At 41.3% G+C, this 13,454-nt stretch overlaps 1 protein-coding gene across 1 annotated transcript in view; it reads right to left on the reverse strand.

The window, feature by feature from the left end:
- Positions 1-1,616: 1,616 nt before the first annotated feature.
- Positions 1,617-13,454, reverse strand: part of LOC134445241 (apoptosis-inducing factor 3) — a 31,855-nt gene continuing 20,017 nt past the window's right edge. The window contains exons 10-19 of the mRNA XM_063194316.1: positions 12,158-12,288; positions 11,582-11,697; positions 9,900-9,971; positions 8,042-8,105; positions 7,655-7,731; positions 6,754-6,871; positions 6,059-6,157; positions 5,355-5,430; positions 4,370-4,474; positions 1,617-2,815 (exon numbers count right to left, since the gene is read on the reverse strand). Of these exons, the coding sequence (XP_063050386.1) occupies positions 2,773-2,815; positions 4,370-4,474; positions 5,355-5,430; positions 6,059-6,157; positions 6,754-6,871; positions 7,655-7,731; positions 8,042-8,105; positions 9,900-9,971; positions 11,582-11,697; positions 12,158-12,288 (901 nt within the window). The 3' untranslated portion in view covers positions 1,617-2,772. The remainder of the gene's footprint in view (positions 2,816-4,369; positions 4,475-5,354; positions 5,431-6,058; positions 6,158-6,753; positions 6,872-7,654; positions 7,732-8,041; positions 8,106-9,899; positions 9,972-11,581; positions 11,698-12,157; positions 12,289-13,454) is intronic.

A 13,454-nucleotide genomic window follows, 5' to 3' on the forward strand; every position in this document is an offset into this window, starting at 1 on the left:
TAATCATGGAAAGCAACACAATGAAAATGAATGGAGTTCAATGAGAGATGGTGACATATTCGCTATTCGTAGAGCAATACATGTTTAACTTCATGATTTAATCAATGATAAAAGCCCTCAAACACCTGCAGCATGCATGCAGCTCCTCATAAGAACTGTATCTGTACCATGTTTCACTTTATGCACCATTGATCTTTTTCATATTCTTCATCTCCAACACCATATAGTTTTCATGCTATCAGTTCTAAAATGGTTGATCTTGGGATCTTGACTTCAGAGTATGAGTCCCATTAGCCTTCATTTTTGTCAGAATTAGGCCTGACATACTCTTGGCTAGCTTTTTTGAGACAGGACAGTGGGAGAGACTTCTTTGGTGTTAAAGGTGAAGAATGTGGAAAAAATACATGGTGCCTAAAGTCAAACATGGGAGGGATACAGCTCTTATGTGGAGCTGCATGCATGCCGCTGGTGTATGAGGGCTTTTATCATTGATTTCATCATGAACTTAAAAATGTATTGCTCTACGAATAGCCAATATGTCACCATCTCTCATTGAACTCCATTGATTTTCATTGTGTTGCTTTTCATGATTACAATGACCCTAAACATACACCTAAGGCCAAAGTTGATTTTCTGGAGAGGTGTGAGTGAATCAGTGATTAAGTATGACACCCGATCTGCGTATTTGAAGTGTTTTGAAGTGACTTATCTGCTCATTTTCACATTATGTTCGATAGGCGACAAAACTTTTGTCTTGTCAAAATCTGCCCTGTCTGTGTTCATTAAAGGGTCAATCTTTCTTTGGTGCATGACATTTATTTTTGTACATACATTTTCATTCGGGAGGGTTGTAGCTTTCACATGAGTGACTTCTGAAGCCAAGTGATTAATTGAAAGTCAGGTTATTAGCTGTTATTCCAAACAGATGGATAGGCGACAACTCTTTTGGAGGCGAGTGTATATGCAGTATACCCACTTCAAAAAATCCTCAAATATTCAGTATACCCACCACTAAAAAGCAGACTACACCACTGGGGTTAACTTAACCTGGTTTACTACTGACCCAGCTTCTTAGTACAGTATATCCCCCTGGCCATGAATCTCAGCTCTGCTCAGCTCCCTGAGTTAGTACCAAAGAGTGTCCATAGGAGTCCTCGTCTACCAAAAATAGCATTCAGGCATTATTGCATACCGTCTAGAAAGAATCAAGTCAAGAAGATAAAGATACAAGCCTATGTAATAATTCTGTCTTTTTTACACTAGCATTATTATTTATAGTTAAGAATGTATCTTCTTTGAGTAGTCTTTGTTTTGTTTGTTTGTTTGTTTGTTTGTGCAATTTCACTAGCAAGGCAACAAAGGTTACCATTAGCAACAAGAGGTACATTGTAATTCCACAAAGGAATGTTATACTTGCAAAATATTACCACTTGTGACGTGGTTAGTTGTCATGCTATTTGTGTGGAAAGGGTTGTAGGGGCCATTCGGCGGTCAGTTGCCATCTGAAATACGAGGGGAAATTATGGCATCTATTAGTGTGTGTGTGTGTGTGTGTGTGTGTGTGTGTGTGTGTACAACATTGTGCATGTCAAAGTAAAATACATCATGCCCTTATTATTATTATTCTCTGTACAGTCAGGCTGATGACCTCATGAGGACCTAAGTCGTTACTGTTAAAAATTAAAACACAAAACAAACAAACCGAGAAAAAAAAAATCTGAAAAGGTCAGTAAAAACTGTTCACGGTCCTGTAATGATGCAATGCAATTAGGTTTATAGCTATACACAAGTCGCATGTACAAAAATAGCCTCACCTGGTCCTCATAGAAACAAACAAAAGTGTTCAGGTAGTTATTACGTCATGCACAAGCAATGCCTCCACATTTAGTATTGCTTTGCTGCCAAACACATGTGAAAGACGGAGAGAGAAAGAGAGAAGGAGGAGGAGATAGAGATGGAGAAACAGGACCGACCATACAATGACTAGCTTCAGATTCCTGTATGGCTCATTCTAAGGCCCAGACCTATTTAGCGTGGACCCCCTTTTGGACGCGTTAGCCTAGCAATGGTTTTCTAGCAATATTAGCGGACAACTATTATTGGAAAATCTAGCAATATTAATGGACAAAAAAACTAATTTCCATTAATATTGCTATATTTTTCCACTTATAGTTCATTGCTAGAAATCCATTGCTAGGCTACACCCCCTCGACCCCCCTTAAGTACCTCTGCGACCCCCCCTTGGGGTCCCGTCCTGACCCCCAGTTTTGGGAGCCACTGTTCTCGAGTGATGAAGTCCTTTAACAGTGAGATGGGTATGTACAGAAGGCCTTCCTCTGAGAGGATGAGGATGAGGATGATGAGGATGATGTCCCTGGGCTGAAGCTCACTCTGCTACATCCTCCAAATTATGCTCCCCAAATTCAAGATAGTTCCAGCTAGCTAGCTGGCCAGCACATTTTGCTCCCGAAATCCAAGATAGTTCCAGCTAGCTAGCTAGCCAGCACATTTTGCTCCCGAAATTCAAGATAGTTCCAGCCAGCTAGCTAGCCAGCACATTATGCTCCCGAAATTCAAGATAGTTCCAGCTAGCTAGCTAGCCAGCCGGTCTTTTCCTCAAGCACCAGGAGTGTCTTTTGTCTTTTTATTTTTTAAAATTCTGTTTCTTCTTTTCTCTTCTTCAGTGTTCATGTGCCGTCAGATGCTGCAGTCGCTTTGTTGTCCTCTTTTTTTCAGTAGTCAGTAATGGCCTTTCATTCAGAGACGAGATCCTCACTGTGAGCCTTTGTCGATGAGCCAGGACATGTCCCCTGTTCTGAAACAGCAGAAATAAGAGGGCCGATCACTTGCATGAAGACAATATCATAGCGTTTCTCAGAGCCCGAAATATGTCTTAATTGACACACAGATGTATAAAATGTATAAACTATAAATGAAAATGAGTACACATGTTTATGAATATGAATACATTTATAAGTTTAATGTAGCCTACTGCCATGTGCAATATACTGCAAGTTTCAACTGGTGCTTTAACTATTTTCACTGCATTAGACAGTACAGGTATATTGTGAAGTCACATCTAGAGCATGCCAGATGTTGCCCGTTTAAAATTCTCTCTGACCCAGTGACTGACTTAAAATTGAATGTACTTGGTTTTTTTCACATATTTGCAGATATTTTGCACATTTTACAAGAGTCGTATAGCACACACGGTGCTCCAACAGGTGCACAGAGGAGAAACTGTGCCAACACTTGGTTCATGACATTTTGGCAACAGCGCTGCAGAACTAGGTCCTATTTTTGTATTTGTGTTGCAAACTATTGTTCCAGCACTGTGGGAACTACTTTAATCCCAAAGCAATAGTTTCCCAAGGGGCATGTAAGGCACCTGTGCTCTCCTCATGTACATTACGTTTAGATAGAAAAGTAGTTTAGCGATTCATTTTATTAAATAAAAACAGCAAATATAGAGTCGTCTGATTCTATAATGTTATAATAAAATGGACCCCTACAGTAGCTCTTGGCACACCTGTTATATGGCATACGGCAGGGTAAAACTTTACTAAACTGTGTCATTTTTTTTTGTAGTTACATGCAGGGTCCTAAATTAAGTTTTTCCTCTTACTAGCCGAACACGCACTCACCATCACTAAGGGGTCAAAGTAGTAAGTCAGTTGGTGATTTCTACTAGATCTAACTGAATTTTCACCAGCCTTTGGCCAGTTGGCTGGTGTTAATGTAGAGCCCTGGATTCAGGTATCAGCATCACTTATACTGTGCATACCAAACCCTAATCTGCAGTGCAGGTACATACTATTATGTGTTATTTATTACATACTTTGTTACTATGTATCTAATTCAAATAATAGAGACGGGAAAATGAGGTCTAATCCACAATAGTGTGAAAAATGTTCATGGGAAAATAACTAAACTTAACAAGGTCTCTCTCTCTCTCTCTCTCTCTCTCTCTCTCTCTCTCTCTCTCTCTCTCTCTCTCTCTCTCTCTCTCTCTATCCCATTTACCCCCCTTACAGTGGCCCATAGCTGGACTGCCAATAAGGCATACAGGGCATTTGCCCGGTGGACGGAGGATGATTTTGGCCTGGCCCTCCCCTAGATGTAGTGGTATCAGTCCTCATTCCGCTACAGCTGACCTCTCAGAGTCAAATTTAAATATACATTTTGGCTGTTGTGATGAAAATCGGTTGTAATAAATGACAAAAAATGTTGTCACAGGCTTCAGTGCCTCTCTCAATCCCTGACGGACCAGTCTTGGCTGAAAATGCCTGGCCTGATTTTTTGCCCAGTCCAGCCCCGCCATGGCCCCTCGGTTAAAGAAAGGAATTAATGTAGGCTACTGTACACTTACTCCACGTCACGTTTCCTAATCGTCTTTCCGGAGCCCAAGACCTCCGCCACGCGTGACACAATGGGGTCATAGTTCATGCTGGCCACTGCCACCACCTCCTCGCTCCTGCCAAAGCAACAACATCAGCTTGTAAACACTACAGTAGTTACCCTCCAGGAATATTTGAAGAGCTTCGTTACAAAGTGAAGTATATCCATTTTGGGAACGTTTTGGGAAATTAACATTTTTGTATTGGGCATTCCATTGCATTGCATTTCAAAATGCATTTTATATATTGGTTTACGAAGTATTTTCTCAAAATATTTGAATAGGAAGAATTCACACAGAGATGATAGGACTTCTGAACAGTCATTTCCAATAATAAAATGAAAAAGTCAAAAAATGGTGGATATGTCGTTTTGCAACGAAACACTTCATTTACTCTTAATTTACATGCCTTGTGTTTACAGTACTGGCTCAGTTAATGTTTCTAGTTGTTAAGTGATGGTGTCAAACAAGAGCCGGCCAACGGTGTATAAGATGTTGGTAAGTATTCATTGTTGTACAGTACATTGAGTTGTAAATGAATGTGTCACAGCTGTAATTGTCGTATTGTACCGTAATAAAATGTACACTACACACATGTTGGATAAACCGTAAATGGCATGCGCCCTGGTACAGCCACTTTGCCTATTTATATTTCTATTAGAATCCTTTGAAACGAAATGAAAGACAAATGATGTTCAACATAAGTGTGAAGTAGATGATGCTTCATCTGGCAATCTCAGTGTTTCCTCGGGAACATGGCAATACAAGAAGACATCTGCCAAAGAACAGTCACTATGAATTTTCACTGAATATTTTTGTGTGGAGTGGAGTGTCTGTCTTCAATGTGTAATGCCTCTAAATGTGTAATGTATCTTAATGTATTACTAAAGACAAGTTTCCATACTTACAATAATGACTGACAATAAAGATTCATTCATTCATTCAAGGGAAAACTCACTTTGTGTAAAACGCCACAAATCTCAGGTCGTCCAAATCTCCCTGGATGACGACGTCATCAAACCCATCTCCGTGTCCTTGACAACAAATGAGAGGGGGGCGTTAAAAAGCATGAACATTACATTTCTGTTCTATCTGCACCTCATGTTCTCTCACTTTCCTGCTCCAGCTCTATTTTTAACAGGAGCTTTTGGATTGCACACATGTTGCACCATTGACCATAAAAAACACAGAACCATCTTCCTCTCTCTCTCTCTCTCTCTCTCTCTCTCTCTCTCTCTCACACACACACACACACACCATCTCTCTCTCTCTCTCTCTCTCTCTCTCTCTCTCTCTCTCTCTCTCTCTCTCTCTCTCTCTCTCACACACACACACCATCTCTCTCTCTCTCTCTCTCTCTCTCTCTCTCTCTCTCTCTCTCTCTCTCTCTCTCTCTCGCTCTCTCACACACACACACTCTCTCTCTCTCTCTCTCTCTCTCTCTCTCTCTCTCTCTCTCTCTCTCTCTTTCTGACATGCAGAGAAAAGCACTGTCAGCCTCTATTTCTTGCCTGTCCTAATAGCAATGCATTGCATCCATTGCCTATTACCAAAAATACATACAGTATTGTGCACAGTTCATTTTTTAGCATTTGTTTTTTGCAAAGTAGATTTGAAAAGGCTAGCTAGTATTTATGGGTGATATTAGGTTTGTAGATTCACCGGCGTAGCGTATACTCTTCCCAAACATGGCGGTCCAGAAATAAGGCACTGTCTTCACCTCCGTGGGTCTTCCGATCATGTTGAGAGCTGCCACTCGCCCTTTAGAAAAGCATTGGCATATTAGATCAGTGATGCAATACAAAACACAGTTCTATATTCACTCAATCAATCAAAGCCTTTATGCAGTTAAGAATTATTTATAGAATTGATATACTATAAAAGCAGCCGTGGCCTAGTGGTTACAAAGGTGGAGGTGGTCTTAAGATCAGAGGGTTGCAGGTTCGCATCCGACCCTTACCTCTCCCTCCCTACACCAGGAACCAATATCTTTTAAATAACTGAGAGTCGCTTTGGTTAAAAGCGTCAGCTAAGTGTAATAATGAATAATAATGTAGTTGTACATTGTCACACAAAAGACAACTGCTGTATTTATTGCACTAAATAGGCCTACTGTTTGTTTATCTGGACACTACTGTATTTATTGTACTGAATACTGTTTCTTTTAAAATCTGGACAACGTGGTAAAAATGACTCCAATGAAAAAGACAAGAAAACAGGTGAGCCATTGTCAGTATTTGTCTTCTCAGGGTCAGTGTCCCGAAACAGGTGTCAGGTTATTGATGTGTAGATAAACCAAAGACAATCAGCGAGTGATCGATGCAGAGGGCAGGGCTCGAGAGTCAGGATAATCTTACCATGTACATGGGCCATTTGCCAATGAGGGATGTTGGCCTTCTTGTTATTGCGCAAGGCGAAGGGGAAGGTGACCACGTCTCCTCCCGCATAGACTCCCTCCATATTGGTCTGTAGCATCTAAGACAAGGACATAGCCCAAGGAAGAAACGTGTTATTAAGAATGTATTATACAAACGACCACCCATGCCCACCCAAATCCAAAATAGATAATCGTAGCCCCTTAACACCCAATGTTCCGCCAAGATCATTGTAATAGTCACTGAAAAAAACGTAACTACCATAGTGCTACACCACTGAGACTGTGCACAGGGCCTTTAGTAATACATTACAACTTGGTCATTGCCATTCTGGTAACAGCTAATTTATAACAGGGGCCGTGTCTTAAGGGGTTAAACAAAATCAGATCATGCGCCTACTGTAGATACATGTTGAGCATTCTAATAACACAAGTACAGTACTGAATAAAGTTTTTTTTTTAAAGAAAAGGTAACACTTTACAATAACTACCCAAAAATAGCTTTATAAACACTTTATAAATAATGAACTAATTATCAACAAAATGTTTACAAATGTTTATAAATGGGCAAGAAATACTATGTTAACACAACAGACGCAGCACAGTCTTATCGGTCCTGGAAGTTTATCCTCCAAAGACCAGAAGGCATGAAACCACATAAAACTCACACAGTAGAAGTTGATTACCACTCCACTGTGCTGTCGTAGTTTGGTTCTTACTCATTTACAAACATTTGTAAATGCTTTGTTAAATGTAATTATAATTAAATGTTAATTAAGTGCTTACTAAGCTTTTTTTGGGTAGATATTGTAAATTGTTACCTACAGTACTTTAAGTAACTGAGAAAGAGCACTGTAATTGAAGCGGAGTAAGTGAGTATGTACCTTATTTACAGGGATGAATCCTTTAGAGTCCATGTGTACCCCGCTCTGTTTCAGGAATCCAGTGGCTGGGCCAGAACCTGCCATCACATTTTACATTAAATACACTATGACATGTACATATTCTGTATAGCAAAATACATGCTTGCTATGTTTGTATTTGTCCTGTATAATGTAAGTTTGTATATTTCAAACACTTTTTCTTCTGAACAGCTGACACAAAGCCGTGTTTTCAAAGGATAACTTAAAACTTACATAATCTTGATATCAATATTATTTACATCAATTTAACATACAAGTATCAAGTGTTATTTTATTTTTTTAAATGATCATTTTCTGTGGTACGATACGGTAACTACTGCAATAAAGTGATGTGGCAGGTGAGCTTACCGGCACCAATGACGCACACATCTGCTCGTAACACCTTGCCACTCTTGAGGACCACTTCTTTTAACTGCACATGAAGAAACACACACACACGCACGCAGGCACGCAGGCACGCACACACAAACACACAATGATCACAAAATGTAAACAGACAGTATCTGTATGTTACTCCACTAATTGCAGCTGGACACTCTGCTCGTCTCTAGTGAACCATTTACTACATATTTCACTTTTTAAAGGTGGGGTTGCAGGTTAACCATTTAAAGAAAATGTACTATTATGACATCACGTTGGGGTTCTATCCTGTAGTACCTTAGAATCCTGGGGGAGTTCCCCCAACGTGATGTCATACCTGCAACCCCACCTTTATCCTGGCAAGTGTAACCCCAGACTACACATCGCCTTTCCAATGGGGCACCTAAGTCTCCACCCCTTCCGGGCGGCTCATGGGGCTGGGAAAGCCAAAACTTTTGACTGGGCTTTAATGGACTGATCAAAGCTATTTTCCGATCCACCTCGCATTCCTCCGTCGATCACACATATGCTGTACCTCAGAATTAAAGATAACCAATGGTGTGTTTGTCGACTTCACTTGGCAAGCGTTTTTTGAGTTGTGTGCGTGCAAAAATATGTAATTATTTGGACTACACAACAGAAGTCGCATGTCCGACGTGCAGCCACTTAAGCCGCGGTGCAGCGGTAGGGTTGGCTGTGCCTCGGTTCACGTCAAATATGCGAGGCGCACGTTGTAGTCTCTAACACAGTTTTGCACAAAAGCTAAAATAACGTTGCAAATCCAAACCTTTAAAATTCACTGCCATCATATGTGAAATCCGGAGCACATGCCAAACGGGATGAGGATTTAGCTTGACTCGCTCCATTAACTCCCATTCAAATTTTTGAGAGCTTCAGCCCCACGACTCGGAAGTAGAAGGGTGTGACTTAAGTGCCCCATGAAATGAGCACTAACTAGTGAGAGTCTCCCTGTGGTCAGTCCTCCTCAGTACTGCATCCCAAACTGGAGGAGTGAGACACCTGGGGCCTATACTACAAAGCTGGTTAAGTTAAGATGTAAATCATCTAATAGAAGAGCCCGGAATCCTTGTTTTTTCTTCAGAAACATAACATCTATTAGATGATTTACCTCTTAACTTAACCTGGTTTCCTCCTGAACCAGCTTTGTAGTAAGGGCCCCTGGATAGACCATTTCATCACACGCCAGGGCCATAACTTGGAAGAACATTTCTGGTGTGCCATACGGATGCATAGCCTATAATATACACGTTATGTAGACAATATGCACATTCACACACATTTCAATGAATGAAGAGCAATGCTCCCACAGCACTTCCACAAATACTCTCTCTGTGGCATGTTTAATAATATATTTTAAAAATAAGTGAACTGCGAGGAGCTCAATAAGCTAAGACGCTGTACCATTACTCCAGGGACCCGGGTTCAATTCTGACCTGAGGTCCTTTGCCGATCCCTCCCCTTTCTCTCTCTCCCACTCCTTTCCTGTCACACTCTCACACTGTCCTATCCTAAATTAAGGCATAAAAGCTCAAAAAAACACCTCTTTAAAAATAAAAATAAGGCCCTACTGTGGTGTAAACGGTAGGGCACTTGTCTACTACGCGGCCGACCTGGGTTTGATTGCGACACGGGTCCTTTGCCCTCTCTCTAACAACTCGCTTCCTGTCTCTCCTCTACTATCCTGTCATGTAAAAAATAATAAAGGCTTAAAGAGCCCCCAAAAAACTTTTAAAAAATAAAAATAAATAAAAAATAAGTGAACTGCCCCCTTGTGCTGCGGTATAGGCTTCCAAGTACCAAGCCGGGTCTCTCACTTTGTGGGTACCTGTCCATGATGGCCCACCATCTCCGACACCTCGTTCAGCATGTAGAACTTCACCCTGTTTGTCTCGAACAGCTGCAGACAGAAAAGGACACACAACATTACATTTAGCTGACACTTTTTCATGCAAAGCGACTTACAGTTTTAATGTTTTTTTGTAAGTACAGGACATTGGTTACAGTTCCTGGGGGCAGTGTGGGTTATAGTGCCTTGCTCAACGGCACCTCAGCCATGGCACGTGAGATAGGGAGTAGAAGGGTGGGATTCGAACCTGCAACCGTCTGATCTTTAAAGGGACACTGTGCAGGAAATGGTCAAAAAAGGTACTGCAACTATGCTGCTCATTGAAACTGGGCTGCCTATTGCCAAATTTGATATTTATATTAAAGTGTATTAAGTAATAAACAAATATTTCCTAGTATGGTCCAAGTAGAGTCATTTTTGCAGCTAAAAATGGCTATTTTTGGAAATTCAAAATGGCAGACCATGGAGAAGATCCCCATTTTCATGTATGAAAAGTGCAATTTTTCAGGTCATAATGAATACTTAGGATTTGATGGTGGTGGTAAGTATTCATGAAAAAGGTAACATTAGTGAATGGGCAGCATGAATTCTGGAAATAAACAACTAAAAATCTCACACAGTGTCCCTTTAAGTCCATCTCCTCATCCACTATAGGCCACGGCACATGTCATACAGTATGTGGGATTATGGACAATAGGAAGTGCATACTGTTCATCAGTTCTCCGGTATGTGTCTTTCTCATTAAAAAAAAGAAATCATTTTTGGATGACTGCCAACTGTCTACGTCAGACAAATTGAACATGCTACCATAATGGACGCCGACACATTATGCCATTCGTAGCCCCTTAATGCGCGCCGTACCTCCAGTGGCACGCTGTAATAGTCATTGAAATGTAACTACCATAGCACTACAATACTATGACACAACACAGGCCCTTTAGTAATGCACCACGACTTGGTCATTACCATACTGATAACAACAAAATTATAAAGCCGCGTCTCAAGGGGTTTTAGATTACAATTACATTGCATTTGGCAGACGCCGACACATTATGCCATTCTTGGAATACAATTACATTGCATTTGGCTGACGCTTTTTAGCCAAAACTTTTTAACCATTCTTAGCTTTCCTTCCTTTTTTATTCAGTATTGTAGGCCTAGTATGTATCAGTATGTATTTTCCCTATTTCTTTTCACTTATAAGTATACGTTTTTATTCATTCATCTGTTCAACCTATCGATATTCAACATATTTCCAATACATTACATCTCACTGCCAATTGTGCCAATACAAGAAAGCACATAACAAACAAAAATTAAGAATCTTAACTCCTGAGTCTTGGGCAGTCATCATGGGTTAGTGATTAGAGCGTCAGACTTGTAGCCCAAAGGTTGCCGATTTGATCCACCAGGTTGGTGAGGGTAGGAATTAACCAGTGCTCTGCCCCATTCTCCTCCATGACTGAGGTACCCTGAACATTGTACCGTCCTGCTGCACTGCTCCCTTTCGGGTGCCATTGGGGGATGCCCCCTTGCACGGGTGAGGCATAAATGCAATTTTATTGTGTGCAGTGTGCACTTGTGTGCTGTGAAGTGCTGTGTGACAATGACAATGGGAGTTGGAATTTCTCAGTTGGTCTTTCATTTTCACTTTGAATTACCTTCATTATGGCTTTGCCCACTTTCTCCCCAAGAACCTTCCGGAATGGCACCGCCTCTATTCCAATGACCGACACAGAGTGGGCCTTATCTGTGAGAGCTGCTGCCACCTCCATACCTACATCCCAACACATCATTAACACCAGGAATCAGTTTGGTCAGGGTCAGATTAAGGGCCAAAACATACCAAGGCGGAACGGTCGCGGGACGAACACGGTCTTTCTGCTTAGTTTCGGCCGGCATGTTTTACTCTGCCTTTCACACTGACAGCATAGCATGCTAGCTTTGGCTGTGGGGAGGCTTTTGAACAGGACTGGCTGCGCACGCCGACACTGTCAGTGTGAAAGGCAGAGAAAAACACACCGGCCGAAACAAAGCAGAAAGACCGCGTTCGTGCCGCGACCGTCCCGTGACCGTCCCGTGACCGTTCCGTTTGGCTTTGGTATGTTTGACCCCTAACAAACAGGCTAAATATGACTGCAGCCTAGGGGCCCCCACCTGCAAGGGGGCCCCTGATTGGCCAAAAGTCAATATAGTAGAATTGTGACAAGATGCGATATTGAGTATTGAGCACTGACCTACGAAGGATGTTCCCACGATGACAGCATTTTTATTGCTGGCCAGCTGAGCTATGCGGTTAGCATCCTCGGGGTTCCGGAGGTGAAACACATTCTCAACCTCCTTTCCTTTGTAGTTTAGTGGCTTGGCCCTGTAGACAAATTACACGATAACATGCAGATTAGCAGCAGTCTTTTTTTTATTAAGGTGCAAACCCTTTTATTAACCCTGCAACCCTGCATCTCCTTAACCCCTAGGCCCAGTGCCCAGTGGTGCCCCAGAAAACCAGTTAAGGGAAACTCTACTCTTCTTTGTCAAACTGCTATCAAGTTAAGGTGGAAGTTAAACTAAGAAGGACTTCACTGACTGGCTGAGCAAAGAGCCACTTATATCACGACATGTGACTGCACAGAGGCAGATTTATGGTCAAAGAGAGAGCAGTGACAGAGAAACACTTCAAGTAAGAGGGTGGTACAATACAGTATAGACAGACCATAAACAGAGCGTTCACTGTCTCATATACAGAAGGCAACTGTGAGGATACAAGACGGAAGACACCAAAATGTACCATTTTGAATAGTTGGGGGAAATGTTTGTACTCCTTTGCCTTATTCATTTCCTGAACAACGGCATTGACCATAGAAGCAGAGGAATGGAAAAAGTATTATTGTCAGAGTAATAATTCTTAAAGTGTAGGCCTAATTTAAAAAAAAAAATGTTGTGTTTTGCACCAGAACAGGCTGTCTTTAATTGAATACAGTAAGATACCATCCATTGTCAGTGGAAAACATACACTGACATAAAACATTTTTAAAGAAAGCAGCAATAGTACTGTATCAATCTCAGATGGTTGCAGGTTTTATTCAGCAGTATGAACCCACCCAATTACCCAATGTTACGAAAAGACCTCATCAATAGACTATATATCCAACAACAATGAGTGAATAACAATGAGTCTGCTTATTATGATTCAGCTAATAACAATACAAGGCCGTGAGTAGCAATGAAATCACTCGTCCTCCAAACACAAGTGCGCACAACAAGTGACCACTTCAAACACAGCTGTTCAGTGTTGTTTCTAAACAGGTTATGTGATGATTGCGACCATGGGCCACGTGTACATCTGACCTTAAGTGGCCCGTGAAACAGGACGTGAAAGCAGTGATGGGCTTTCCATTAGGCAAACCAAGGCCTAGTGCCCCAACCAAATCTGTCCTCCATAGGGGTCACAACAGTTGCAGTAAAAACACACAAAAAAATAGGCTTGATCTTAATTTGTCACTTATGTAAAGTAATCAAAGACACAGTGTATATATG

Source organism: Engraulis encrasicolus, chromosome 3 (genome assembly GCF_034702125.1).
Source record: "Engraulis encrasicolus isolate BLACKSEA-1 chromosome 3, IST_EnEncr_1.0, whole genome shotgun sequence".
In the NCBI taxonomy this organism is placed as follows: Eukaryota; Metazoa; Chordata; class Actinopteri; order Clupeiformes; family Engraulidae; genus Engraulis; species Engraulis encrasicolus.